At 45.4% G+C, this 13,679-nt stretch overlaps 1 protein-coding gene across 1 annotated transcript in view; it reads left to right on the plus strand.

Annotated features, from left to right (window-relative positions):
- The window catches only part of ABCC5 (ATP-binding cassette, sub-family C (CFTR/MRP), member 5), a gene marked incomplete at its 3' end in the record, with an annotated part of 24,389 nt that extends 11,020 nt beyond the window's left edge, over window positions 1-13,369 (plus strand). Inside the window, exons 9-22 of the mRNA XM_010157255.1 lie at window positions 166-516; window positions 2,007-2,078; window positions 2,208-2,332; window positions 2,919-2,991; window positions 3,576-3,779; window positions 4,293-4,436; window positions 6,969-7,071; window positions 7,765-7,949; window positions 9,029-9,175; window positions 9,757-9,886; window positions 10,442-10,595; window positions 10,743-10,871; window positions 12,374-12,560; window positions 13,280-13,369. Coding sequence (XP_010155557.1) covers window positions 166-516; window positions 2,007-2,078; window positions 2,208-2,332; window positions 2,919-2,991; window positions 3,576-3,779; window positions 4,293-4,436; window positions 6,969-7,071; window positions 7,765-7,949; window positions 9,029-9,175; window positions 9,757-9,886; window positions 10,442-10,595; window positions 10,743-10,871; window positions 12,374-12,560; window positions 13,280-13,369 — 2,094 coding nt within the window. The remainder of the gene's footprint in view (window positions 1-165; window positions 517-2,006; window positions 2,079-2,207; window positions 2,333-2,918; window positions 2,992-3,575; window positions 3,780-4,292; window positions 4,437-6,968; window positions 7,072-7,764; window positions 7,950-9,028; window positions 9,176-9,756; window positions 9,887-10,441; window positions 10,596-10,742; window positions 10,872-12,373; window positions 12,561-13,279) is intronic.
- Window positions 13,370-13,679: the final 310 nt, after the last annotated feature.

The raw sequence follows: 13,679 nt of genomic DNA on the forward strand, positions 1-13,679 counted from the left end.
ACTTAGCAAGCCTGGAGTCAGTTTACACTAATGAGCTACCTTTTGCTCTTCAGCTTCCTCCTACTATATAGCCTGATGTGTTTTGCTGCGTGAGTGTGCCATAGGCTTGTCTCCCAGTCTTGATCAGGTGTCTCATCTTTACACCTCTCTCACAACTCCTATCAGAGTTTATTTCTAATGGAAGAGGTTCATATGGTAAAGAAAAAACCAGCCAATCCTCACACCGCGATAGAGGTGAAAAATGCTACCTTGGCTTGGGACTTCTCCCACGCCAGCGTCCAGAGCTCACCAAAGCTGACCCCCAAAGTGAAAAAAGACAAGAAAGTCACCAAAGGCAAGAAAGAGAAAATGAAGCTCCAGAATGAGGGACAGCAAGCTGTGCTGGCAGAGCAGAAGGGCCATCTTCTAGTGGACAATGATGACCATCCTAGCCCTGAAGAGGAGAACAAAATCATCCACCTGGTTAACCTTCGGCTTCAGAGGACTCTCTACAACATTGACCTGGAGATAGAAAAGGTAAGAGAAGAAAGGAGGAAATCTGAGCTTTCATTTTAGCTGTCCCTCAGAAGAGAGCTGTGCATCTTTGCGTGAAATGGAGCATATTGCTTTTGTGCACTCCTGCAATATCCATGGCAACTGCAGCATCCAGGATGCGGTGTCTGATCTTGATGTAAACAGCTGTGCCATTTTAGCAGAGGGGATCTCTGCAAACAGCCGATGAAACCACCGCGGGTTGCCCAGCTTTCGCATCTGATGGTCTTGCTGTTTGTGACTCTCGTAAACTGTTGAGCTTAAAAGAATCAGCAGGGCTACAGGGGTATCAGTGGGGTGTTGGTGGATGGTGTATTCCTGCAGCCATCTGATAATTTTGCAGGGTTTCAGCTATATTCTGGGGGAACGTTTTAAGTGAGTGGGTGTTCTGATAGAGCATAACGACGCTTTTCATTGGAGAATGTGCAATTTTCTTCCTTGAGAGTTTTTGTACAGTAGAAGGACACAGAAATTTTCAAGAATTTAGAAGCAGTTGGAGTCCTCATTCCAAGATGGGTAAAATAATATAAAATGTCAAAGAAAAAAGCATTGAACTTAAAAGATGACATCTACAGAGGTAAAAGTTCTGCAGTAGTAATGGGAGCCGTGCATTTATCAAGATACCTATGGTTAAATTGTCTCCTGTAGTCATATGAGTAGGGGGATACTTTAAACTAATTTAAAGTACAAAACCCCTATATTTTAAACTTTGGAGAGGGATGCACGCAGTTTAAAAAATAGCCTTGAAAAAGGAGTCCGCAGTTACTTGGAAATGTAAAGGCTGGTGTTTCAGTGTGTTGTCAGAAGTCTGTGAGACGCCAGCAATGTGTTCCATGAGTGGCTATGTACCCTTTTTGTCCACTTTACCTTTTTCTATAAAAGGAACAAAAGTAGTTTTGGTGAATTCATTGTTTAATGTGGGTGTCAACCCACCTATTTTATGACAAAGAGAGGCTTCAAAGTGACTGGATTCAAGCCTTTTCTTGGTACGTGCTCCTAAGCAAGCTGCATCTCGTAGGCAAAGAGTTTTACTGGACCCACATGTCCTAAATTCTGCTTGTCTTTCAGTCTTTTCCTTCTTTCTATCTTTCCTTACCCCTCTCAAAAGCATCTTGGTGCAATCTGTTCAGGCAGGCCTTGGTACTTTTGGCTGATTGCAGCGCTCTATGGGCCCGATTCAGACTCAGTCAGATGGAAGCGGATTATTTTGAAATACATTCATTTTTACCTGTAGAGTTGATTCAGTTATAGTCTGCTGTCGGATAGAATTCACTCTTATTTTATTTTGAGCGTTTACTTTTCAGTCAATTACTGACTGTCTTGCCTTCTTGTCCGTTATGTCCCTTTTCAGCTGCCATTAATATCCAGCTGTCCCCTTGGACGTTCTAAAGGTAGCCCAAAATGTGAAAGGGATGGAGAATGTAAGAAATGAGTACCATTGTGGTTTGGTTTTTTTTTTTTTTTTTTCTGTCTAGGTAAAACTTGTTGGAATTTGTGGCAGTGTGGGGAGTGGAAAAACTTCACTTATTTCAGCAATTTTAGGACAGGTGAGAAATTGTTTTGACTATTTCTGCTCTTCTCTTTCCTGTCTCCTATTTCACTTATTTGTCCTCTGTAGAAGAAAGTCTATTCTAAACATGGAATAGCAGGATTTCATGGTTTGTCTTTGATTTCAGATGACCCTGTTGGAGGGTAGCATTGCAGTGAGTGGAACGTTTGCATACGTGGCCCAGCAGGCCTGGATCCTCAACGCCACGCTTCGGGACAACATCCTCTTTGGCAAGGAGTACGATGAAGAAAGGTTTGTCCAGACTGTTTGCTGCTTTTCATAAAAGCTTAGTAATTCTTGCCCCAGTGTGGGAAAATTGAAGGCAGAGTACAGTGCAGTTAAAGCTTATGTGTCCTTTTAGCGTCTGTCTCCAAGAATCCCTAAAGTCTCCTGTCAGAGCCTGCCTGTTGCGCGTGGTCGCTGTGGCTGATGCCTGTCAGTGCGTCGTCCCGTGCTCATTTGCAGCGAGGGCTGTGCTTCAGGCTGGAGTACTGTGATCTGGTTTTAGCAGCTGGGCTGAAGTGGCATTTGCTCTTGCTGTCCTGGCCTTGCCCCGTTTAAACACAACTACTGCTGTTGGCAAAGTACTGGCACCTTCCACGGCCCTCCCTCTTCCCTGTGACCGCTATCCCTGGGGAGAAATTGCATCCTTACTCCTACTTCACTGTTCTTCAGTGGGTGATTATTATCCTGATTCCTCCTGGGAATCCATGGCAGATCATTTGTTTCAGGCTGCTGGACTGTCTGCTTTTGGCGTAGAGAGTGAGATAATGCTGTACTAGCTAGAGTCCTGAGGGGAAAACCAGTGTTCTTAACTGCGTGTCTTGTTGTTCTTTAGATACAATATGGTGTTGAATGGTTGCTGTCTGAGGCCTGACCTAGCCATCCTTCCAAATGGGGACCTGACAGAGGTATACGCTTTGCTCATAGTCAACTGATCAGTAGATGGAGAAAAGCAAGAGTTTTGGGTTGGTAGGCTGGGCTGGTGCGAGTGGAACACCACTCTGATATCTGCATATAAGCCAAGGTGTTGGATGCACCTTCCTGGGCTGAGCTGCTCGATGCAGGCCCTGGGCTACTGGGTTGTGCCATGGTTTTGACCCAGATGTTGACAGTTTGGGAGTTTTTTTTATTCTGTTATAAAGTTAGCTGCCTTAACAAGACCTATTTGAACTTGATGTGAAAAAGCTAAGAAAAAAGCACAGTTATGTTAATACGAAAAAAATAAGATAAGGATAAAAGTAGAGCCATATTTCAAGCACATTAACCTTGGGTTTGAATGTATAACACATTTCATAAAGTGGACACCGGAACTAGAATATATGTATGTATTAAACCAAGATATAACATCATGGGGTGTGTGTGTACATATATATACATATGTATAATTAAATAAAAATGTTATGGTCTGCTTCCTTCCGGTCACCTCTTGAGCTCGGAGTATCTGTGTTCCATGGTGCTGTAGGAGTAAACTAACGTGTGTGTGTCTGTGCAGATTGGTGAACGAGGGGCTAACCTGAGTGGAGGACAGCGCCAGAGAATCAGTCTGGCTCGAGCCCTGTACAGTGACAGGAGCATTTACATCCTTGACGATCCCCTTAGTGCCTTAGATGCTCATGTTGGAAATCACATTTTTAACAGTGCGATAAGGAAGCACCTGAAGTCAAAGACTGTCCTTTTCATCACTCATCAGCTTCAGGTACTGCATCTCTCATACTTTATTTCTTGGACTTTCTTGAAATACTCTTTAGTCAGTTGCCTTCCTACTGGGAATTTCTGTGCCCTGACCTGTTGCAGCACAACTGTGTCCATCTTTCAGACGCATGGTTTACATTTACAAACCAGGTGTGCAAGTACGCACCAGGCACAACCAGTTCTTTGACACCAGTGCTGCTGGGTGTCTGATCCGGGCTGGGAACACTTGGCTGAAGGAAGCTTACCAGAGAAACAAATAACTTGTTCAAACACACCTTTGCTACCTCGCTCTAAAGCTAGTTTGTGACATCAGAAAGACTTAGATTTGATGTCAGTAAATCAGAATGGATGTATTCTGGGGTTTTGGGGGTTTTTTTTGCTATCTTCCGTGCACAGAAATGTTTATTATATCAGTATTTGCAGTCTTTAGGTGTCCTGAATTGAAAACAATTGTGTGGGATTGTGTCTGATTATTGGACTGAAGATAAAAGCTTGTTCTTCCTGCTGTTTTCTCCAGTATCTTGTTGACTGTGATGAAGTGATCTTCATGAAAGAAGGCTGCATTACTGAGCGAGGAAGTCATGAGGAACTGATGAATTTAAATGGGGACTATGCAACTATTTTTAATAGCCTGCAGCTGGGAGAAACACCACATATTGAGGTACTTGTTTATTTTAAAGGGCTCTAAATGATGACTTTTCTGATGAGATGAACCAAATGACATAGTGGAAGACTGGAAAATGGCTTCACATGTTCGTGTGGTACTCTGACCGACAGATTTCCTGTAGAACAATCTGTGCTTCGTTAGCATTTCGTATCTGCAGTCGCAGGTCATGTTTAGGGACTCTGTGGTAGAGAGGACTCTACCAGCGAGCTCATGAATTGAACATGAAAGTAATGTGTTGTCTCTTCTGGTGATGTTGTGGTGGGCTGACCCTGGCTGGGGGCCAGGTGCCCACCAAAGCTGCTCTGTCACTCCCCTCCTCAGCAGGATGAGGCTGGGGGTGGAGGAAAATATAATGAAAAAGCTCATGGGTTGAGATGAGGGTGGGGAGACTCCGTCACAGGCAAAACAGACTCAAGTCAGGGAAAATTAATTTACTGCCAATCAAATCATGAGTGGAAAAGAACTAAACCCAGATCTCAAAACACCTTCCCCCCACCCCTCCCTTCTTCCCAGTCTCAGCTTTGCTCCCGTTTCTCTACCTGCTCCCTCCCAGTGGTGCAGGGGGACGGGGAATGGGAATTGGGGGCAGTCCATCACACGTTGTCTCTGCCACTCCTTCCTTCTCAGGGGAGCATCCTCACACTGGCCCTGCTCCAGCCTGGGGTCCCTCCCACGGGTGACGGTCCTCCACCAACGTCTGCAGTGTGAGAGTCCTTCCCACGGGCTGCAGTTCTTCATGAACTGCTCCAGCGTGGGTCCCCCCCACGGGGTGCCGCCCTTCAGGAGCAGCCTGCTCCAGCCTGGGCCCCCATGGGGTCACGAGTCCTTCCAGCAAACCTGCTCCAGCCTGGGCCCCCTGGGGTCACAAGTCCTGCCACATGTTCTCACTCCTCTCTCTGCTGCAATTTCTCTTCCTAGTTTTTTTGCCTTCTCAGAGGTGCTACCACCTTAGAGTTGGCATTGGCTCTGTTGGACATAGGGGAGGCTTCCAGCAGCTGCTCACAGAAGCCACCCCTGTAGCCCCCAGCTACCAAAACTTTGCCACACAAACCCAATACTGATGCTCAGAGCAGAAAGCTTGTTACCTCTTTTATTGTACATCCAACTTCTTAATTTACCTCCAAATTAGCACAGACCTGGACCAACCTTTGAAGAAATTCTTACTGTTTTGTTACTCCTTTTTCATGTAGGGTGTGACTGAGGGACAGGACAAGTGACACAGCTTGACAAAAGTTAGATGTGACAGTTTTGTGGAGATGTAACTGAAAAGGCTTTGTTTTGGGGGGTTTTGACGCTGCTTCTGTTATGAAAGCTGTAAATGCAAGATTGGATTTGTACTCTGGTATTTTAGTTAGTAGAAAAAAGTAAATCTAGAAAACAAGAACCATTCAGTAGGATACGCGTTTGAATTTTCAGCAAATTAATTTTTCCCACCTTTCTCCTGTTTGTTTCCTGTTCTTTGGAGTAAGCAGCTTTGCTGCTTTTAATTTGATGATGGTTTACTTGGAGAAGTGTTTTGTGCATTTTCTCTTGGTAAGAAGCGATTAAAAAGCACATCAGCAGTTTATTTTTTAAGAGATGTGAATGAGGAGCCTCTCAAGTGGCAGGCTTTTAAGCAAAACTTTCTGTAAAGGTAGCTTTGTGGTAAATATACAGATATAGAAGATGCTTGGTGAAACTTTCTCCTGGGAGAGGCTAGTGAAAGACATAAAAGAATATAATGTGTTATTCTTCATATCCTGAGGCATGAAATTACAGTTCTGCCATTTTAAGGTTAATGTAATGACAGTTAACATGAGATTCTGTCCTCTGCATGCTTCACTGTCTCTCTGTAAACACTAGCTCATGGGAGGAGCATTAGTTTGCATTCCTGATAGAATAAGAAGAAATGGATGGTAAAGTTATATTCTCTGTGGCTTGACATGTGAGATGCCTCCCCTCACGTAAAGTGTGGGAAGAGGGCTCGGAAGATGCTGTCTGGGGGGTTGCCGTTAATGTAGGCTGCCTCTGAGCTGGTAGGAACTTCCATTTGTGGGAAGATGTCTGGGTTTAGAACAGTAATTGTGTGTGCAGTTTAGTGTTTGGACACTTGGTTTCTGGAAGACCAAGTTAACCGGATTTCATCCTTAGAGACATTTCGTGAAAGCTTTCCTGAGTGAGGTACTAGGGTGTTTGGGGGGAAAAAGGCATCTTATTAAAACTGTGAGTTATTTTTACAAGGGATGGGGGGATTCTTTCTCTCTCTCAGTAGCAGGGGTGTCATTCCTCTGCCACGTACGCACACAGCGTCACAGTTCTGGGTATTAACCTTGTGCAGTACAGATTGGTAGCAGTTCGGAATAATAGAGGAGGAGTCCCCCAGGGCTTGCAGTCATCCATAGTAACAGCTAATATCCTCCTCGATGTGAATGCTAAGCTACTGAAAGCCTTTGTCCTTATGAGGCAGCTTACAAAGGGTTTGGGTTCAGATATGAAAATGTCAAAGCAAAGCACTCCAGTATGTTTAGTGTCATTGTTTTCCTGCAGATTAATATAAAGAAGAATACAAACAGTTCACTGAAAAGACCCCAGGATAAAAGTACCAAAACAGGGTCTGTGAAGAAGGAGAAAGTTGTAAAGAAGGAAGAGGGTAACTATATAATTGGATTTCTGGCTGTAATTATTTTATACACCAATAAGCTCAAAACATTTGCTTTGGAAGTGCTTTATGAATGTACCTCTCAGGTTTTGAAAGCTGTCTCAAGTCCTGGTCACTCAGTGCGGTTGACAGGACACAGGCAGTGGGCAAAGAACATGCATTAATTCATTAAATACGGGTGCCTGCACAATGGTTTTAAGCAGAATCAGGCTGCTGCTGGTCAGATGCTATCGGCACAAAGGAGCTTTGTACCCGGTCTCCCACCCCACCTCTGCCTCCTATCCGAAGAGGACAATGTGTATAGCTTGGTACTTGCAGAGTCTCGGGTAGGACATGGCATTTACGTATGAAGAATTGGAAGATCTGTTTTGTGATTCTGTTTAATGTTAACTTTGAACTTCAGCAGGGTCTAAAAAGCACCAGCGAGGCTGATACCAGCCTAGTATTTATGTCTGTGCTGATAGGCTTTTTCTGACATACCGTGACATGAATGATTCTGCAGAGGAAATGTGACTTTCTGAAAAACCGAACCGCTGAGTTCTATGTATTAAGTGATGTCTGTGTTACTGAAAATACTCAGTATAGTTTGAAAAAGGCTGTAGTTTCGTCTGTGTTCACAAACTTCAAGAAGTTTCGTGGAACAGCTTTCTTTTCCTCACTCGCTGCTCCTCTTTTGTTTCACAGGCCAGTTGGTTCAGTTGGAAGAGAAAGGCAAAGGCTCCGTCCCCTGGTCTGTTTATGGCATCTACATTCAGGCGGCTGGAGGCCCCTTTGCATTCCTTGTCATCATGGCACTCTTTGTCCTGAACGTGGGCAGTACAGCTTTTAGCAACTGGTGGCTGAGCTTCTGGATCAAGCAAGGCAGTGGAGTAAGATAAATAGCTTTTCTACTTCCTTGTGGCTAATGGCCAGGGGAATTGCTTCCCTAGACAAATCCCAAGTAGTCCTATGAGACCACATGGTGCTTCCTAATTTAAGCAAGTTATAAGGTTCCCCAGGAGGTGATCTTGCAGAGAACTCGTCTCCAAGAATAGGAGTGCTGCGTTAATAAGAAAGATGTAATAGCTCATGTGGTTTTATACTGCCCTCTTGTTCCTTGTCTGGGTTGGTCGAAGAAAGGGAAGGGAAGATGATGGGCGCCAACAAGCTGCCAGAGGAATTACTAATTTTAGTGCTGGTTTTTGTTTGAACGTGACCTTACATCTAACAGGATAATCTTGTTAAAGATTGGCTTTAAGTCAAATGACTTTTGGCAGTTGCTTTGAAGACTCGGATGACCTGGGATGATGTGAGACTTTTCCCACTCTAGGGGCTTTGATTGCAAGTCTTGTTGCATTTGAAGATTCAAATACAACTGCAAGATATGTTTTTTTGAGGGATAGGGGGAGCAAACTACGAACCTCAGAGAAGAAACAAGGAAGTGCAGATGGCCAAGAATATTAAAATAAGCAGTGATGTCCCTAAATGCACTTAAAGATTAAAAAAGAGAATGTGTGATAGTGTGACAGTATTTACTGGCAGAAAATAACTGTATTTGGTGACAGCATTTACTGGCAGAAGATAACTGTATTTGGTAAGACGGCAATGTGCAACCTACCCAAGGTGAATATTGCTGTGCAATAGGAGTGGTGGTACGCAGGTATCTGGCGTTGTTCAGAAGAACACGATAAATGAGAAGCGAGAGATTAGGAATCCAATAAAGTGGGCATTGTGGTATTATTTTCAAAGACATTGCAGGAAAAAGGCCAAGGGCCAATCCACAAATCTGCAAGTCAAGTGTCTCTGCTAGGGAGAACTTTCTGAAGTCTTCAAAGATCACTGAAATACTTTAAATAAAGAAGAAATGGTGGGAGGGGGCAGCAGGCAGTTAAATTCTACTATATGTAACATGTACGTGATTAATCCTTCTCTTAACTAACTCTTTACTGCAACCTTGCATTTTCTGCAGAACGCCACGGTGACTCTGGGAAATGATACTGTCATAAGCAACAGTATGAAGGATAACCCTCGCATGCATTACTACGCTGGCATCTACGCGCTGTCTATGGCAGTTATGTTGGTCCTGAAGGCTGTTCGTGGCGTTGTCTTTGTAAAGGTGTGTGCCAATGCTGCTGTTTTTCTTGCCCTCCCCCCAGCCTGCTTCTCCGTATTGCTGTCACCGTGGTTCTGTTGGTCACCTCCCAAAAGAGGAAGCCAGATCATGGATTGTGAGATTTCTGGAAGTCATGTCTTGGGATCACTATGCTTTCCATTAGACTTCTGCCCAAATTAATAGCTTCCTTCCACTGGAAGCACAGAATGCAAGAAAAAAAAGCTTAAGGTTGGAGAGAGAAAATGAGCAGGATGTTTTGGTCCCCAGGGGAGGGGCAGTGACAGGAAGGCAAACATGGGTTTAAATTGAAAGCAGAGAGGTTTAGATTGGATATCATAAGAAGTTCTTCCTGGAGAGGGTGGGTAGGCACTGGAACAGGTTGCCCAGAGAAGCTGTGGATGCCCTGGATGTCTTCCAGGCCAGGCTGGCTGAGGCTTTGAGCAACCTGGTCTAGTGGAAGGTGTCCCTGCCCATGGCAGGGGGATTGGAACTAGATGATCTTTAAGGTCCCTTCCATCCCAAACCATTCTGTGATTCTATGATCCTATGATTTCATAACACTGCAACGTCTTCTGCATTGTCAGGGAACGCTCAGAGCATCCTCAAGGCTCCATGACGAGCTAAAAAAAAAGATGCGGCGTAGCCCCATGAAGTTCTTCGATACTACACCCACCGGGCGGATTCTCAACAGGTTTTCTAAAGACATGGATGAAGGTATCTCTCGCTGTATGCGCTGTAAATCCCACATTCAGACTTCCAAATTACCTCCTTAGTACTCTCCACTCATGGAATTGTGGAGATTGTAGCCCACATCTGTTGACAAAGGTGTACTTGTAAAAGACAAAGCAGGAGTTGGGACATACCTGGTTATGGTTCTAGAAGGCTGCTGATGCCTCAAGTTTGCCTGTTCACTTATAAAGAAAACGTGCTTTTGTACCTACAGGCTGCACACGGACTCTTAGGAGACTTGAGCAGTTAATGCAGGGGGAACCTAGAGTTTCAGGGGGAAGCTGATGTGCAGCAGAGGTGGTAACAGGTCAGAGCTGCATTACAGCTGTTTCTAAAAATGGGCTTAATTGGAAAGATGACCAGCATCTCAGAATAGAAAAGCATCCCTAATGAAAATGTACATTTTTAAAAAATTTGAATAAGCCATGAGAAACCCCTGTCCCTGTCAGTGGTGATGTACAGCTGGGCTGAATTGCTTTATATAGGTTGTTTTAGCTTTCTGTACTCAAGGTCTTCCTCTTTTCTCTCCATCTTTTCCAGTTGATGTCCGTTTGCCATTTCAAGCAGAAATGTTCATCCAGAATGTCATCCTTGTGTTTTTCTGTGTGGGGGTGATTTCTGGGGTTTTCCCCTGGTTCCTGGTGGCAGTGGGGCCCCTCATTGTCCTGTTCACGGTCCTGCACGTTGTGTCGAGGTAAGTGCATCATCTGCTTTGACTAAAAGTTAGAGACCCTTTGACCTGTTTGTAGGGACATAGGGTTCTTCAGTTGTCTGTGCACCCGCGCAGCAGCTCCCACGTGGTAGTTGTATGTATCACTTCAAAGTGCTTCTTTGCTTCCAGAGTCTTTATCCGAGAGCTCAAGCGTCTGGACAACATCACACAGTCTCCGTTCCTGTCTCATATTACATCTAGCATCCAGGGTCTCTCCACAATCCATGCCTACCACAAAGGACAGGAATTTCTGCACAGGTCAGTCTAGCTATCCATCTGGGAGTGGTGGAGCAGAATGCAGGGTGCAACAGGTTTGCATTCAGAAAGATTGATTAATGGGGTTTGTTAGCTGATGGCATGCACTGGCTTTAGGAGTGAAAGTTACTTTTTGGGGGGAAAAATGGGGGAGGAAAAAGGAGCATGGAAAACTTCCCTGTAGCCAACTGGGACGAACAGCGATGGGGTCCCAGGTGAATGCCCTCCTTGGGGGTTCATTGCGGTGCAGCAGGGGCAATGGTAATGGTGAGGACAACTTTTTGGCCACACTTTTTTCCTAGTAGTATATACTTTTCATCAGGTCCTGCTCAAACTTTCTGTCGGTTGTTTCCCCTCACGATGGCGTTGGCGTCGCTCAGAGCGTGCGGACAAAGCCGCAGTGTGCACACTGATGAGCTGTTAGTCTCTGCGCACACGTATAGCGCTGGGTGGCGTTAGGATGACTGTTACCCACCTTGCTGTACACTGTGCTTGGTTTTCTCCAGCACAAGCTAAAATCTACAAAACAAATGTTAGCAAGGGAAAGTGGGACATTTCTTGTGTGAGTGGGAGTTGCTTCCCATGGGAATCTGCCATAACAATATCAGGGATTTGCAGGTGCGAGGTGATGACATCAACAGTGTGGGAGCGCAGGGAAAATTGCACCAGGAGCTCTGGAAAGACACTGCTACACCAGCTGAGGTGAAAGGCTCCAGAGGTGCAAATAGCTGTCCCTTAGTGTTGCTGGTGCCAGAGCACTACGGCACTGCACACGCTGCAGCAGCGATTGGCGTAACGCTGAGCTGCACGATCAGAAAATTAAGTTCCTGGCTTTGTGAAAAATCTCTCAAGTGTCTCCCCTTCCGTCTGCTTTCTCAGCTCCACAAGGTCAGGATTGCAAATTAAAGAGAGATTGATGTGGTTTTAAGTAGTGTCACCAATCCTATCAAAACTTTAAGTTCTACATTTGTGTATAATTTCGTATATTCTGAAGCAGTGCTGCTGGTACCCTTGGAGTGACGTGTACCCTCGGAGTGACTTGTAGCATTGAGCATCCTCTGCAAGGTCTTGCCTAGGTGCAGTTGCGGTGAAAGTGTGTATAATGTCCCTGAATTCTGATTTGTCCCCAGTACAATTCACTGTTGTACGTAGAAGCTTGGTAATTTGACTTCCCAGAGGTTGAGCTAAACAGATACCTGCCATTCAGGGAAGTTTGTCAAGCCTGCTTTCGTGGCTGAGTTTGAGGTAATGTCCCTGAATTCTGATTCTTCCCCAGTACAATTCACTGTTGTATGCAGAAACTTGGTAATTGAGCTAAGTAGATATCTGCCATTCAGGAAAGTTTGTCGAGCCTGCTTTCGTGGCTGAGTTTGAGACTTCGTGTCAGTGACGGACTAGTCTTCCCGCTCCAAATTCTGGTACTGGAACAGGGCTGTAAATAGCTCTGCTCTTTGTAGAACATCAGGCTCGTGGAGGTCTACTAACCTTTTCTGTCTTTGTTTCAGGTATCAGGAGCTCCTAGACGACAATCAGGCCCCGTTTTACCTGTTCAGCTGTGCCATGCGCTGGCTAGCTGTCCGGCTGGACATTATCAGCATTGCTCTTATCACAACCACTGGCCTCATGATTGTCTTAATGCATGGCCAGATTCCTCCTGCCTACGCCGGGCTGGCCATCTCGTATGCCGTGCAGGTGAGGATGGCCACGTTCTGTAGTAGTTCACCTCTTGTTTAATGTAGTTACCGATCATAAGCCGAAGTAACACACCATGGAAAACTTTCCTTAATGTGCTAGGATGGGAGACGATACTGTTATCCCTTTTGGTGACGGAGGGGAAGGCGATTCGGAGCCGGGACCTTTTCCTAGTAGTCAAATGGCAAATTATGAGGCGCTAGGTGCTTGAGGCTGTCGCTTTGGGGAACTGCCTCTTTTTAAACGATGAAGTAGAAACTGTTTGAGGCTCTTTATATGCTGCGTATTGCAGTTTTTCCTGGGTGTTTCCAAAAGTAACACATGGCACATCAGGCAGGCGCCAAACTGACGTCCGAATGTGTTGCCTGCCGTGTGTTTTTGGGCCAACAGCATCCGCGCGGCTGAGAGAGACCTCAGGGCTCGCACTGCTGTGCTGTTCGAGCCCTTCTGTGGCCTTTCCTGCCTCCTCGTGGTAGTGAGGGGAAATTACAGAACGCGGTAAAGCTGCTGTTTGTGGGAAAACTCCCTAAACTGCTGGCTTTCCAAGTGATTGATTAATTATGGTAATTTTAAAGTTAACTGTTAACTAAAACTCACCTTGGGCCCCTTAGCTAAATGGTGCCCGATGCCAAGAGTACTTGTATCCAATATCCATTAGGTTGGTCTCTTAATAAATCACAGCTTTCTAAACTTGTCTTTGTTTTCTCCCGTCGCTCCAGTTAACAGGGTTATTCCAGTTTACAGTCAGACTTGCTTCAGAAACAGAAGCTCGCTTCACCTCAGTGGAGAGGATCGATCACTACATCAAGGTAGGGCAGTAGTACACGTAGCTGCCTGTGGCTTGTTATCTTGCTGGTGTAAGAGAAGGGAAAGTCGGCCGTAGCCTGCCGTAGTGCGGAGTGTAGGTTTCTGATCTCGTAAACGCATTAATGCCCGCACTGGAATACCGCGGGGTGCGTTGCGACGCGCGTAGGTAAGCACTGGCTGGATGTATAGCGCCAGAGCTGGTAGGTAACTCGGCTCGCAGGCGTCACTTGCCTGGCGTTACCCAGGGGAAGTGAGAGTTGGCTGACCCTCTCAGGAAAGAGCAGAGTGTGTGAAGGGACAGCTGGGAATTCA

The sequence above is a fragment of the Eurypyga helias genome, unplaced genomic scaffold (assembly GCF_000690775.1).
Source record: "Eurypyga helias isolate BGI_N326 unplaced genomic scaffold, ASM69077v1 scaffold33938, whole genome shotgun sequence".
NCBI lineage: Eukaryota > Metazoa > Chordata > Aves > Eurypygiformes > Eurypygidae > Eurypyga > Eurypyga helias.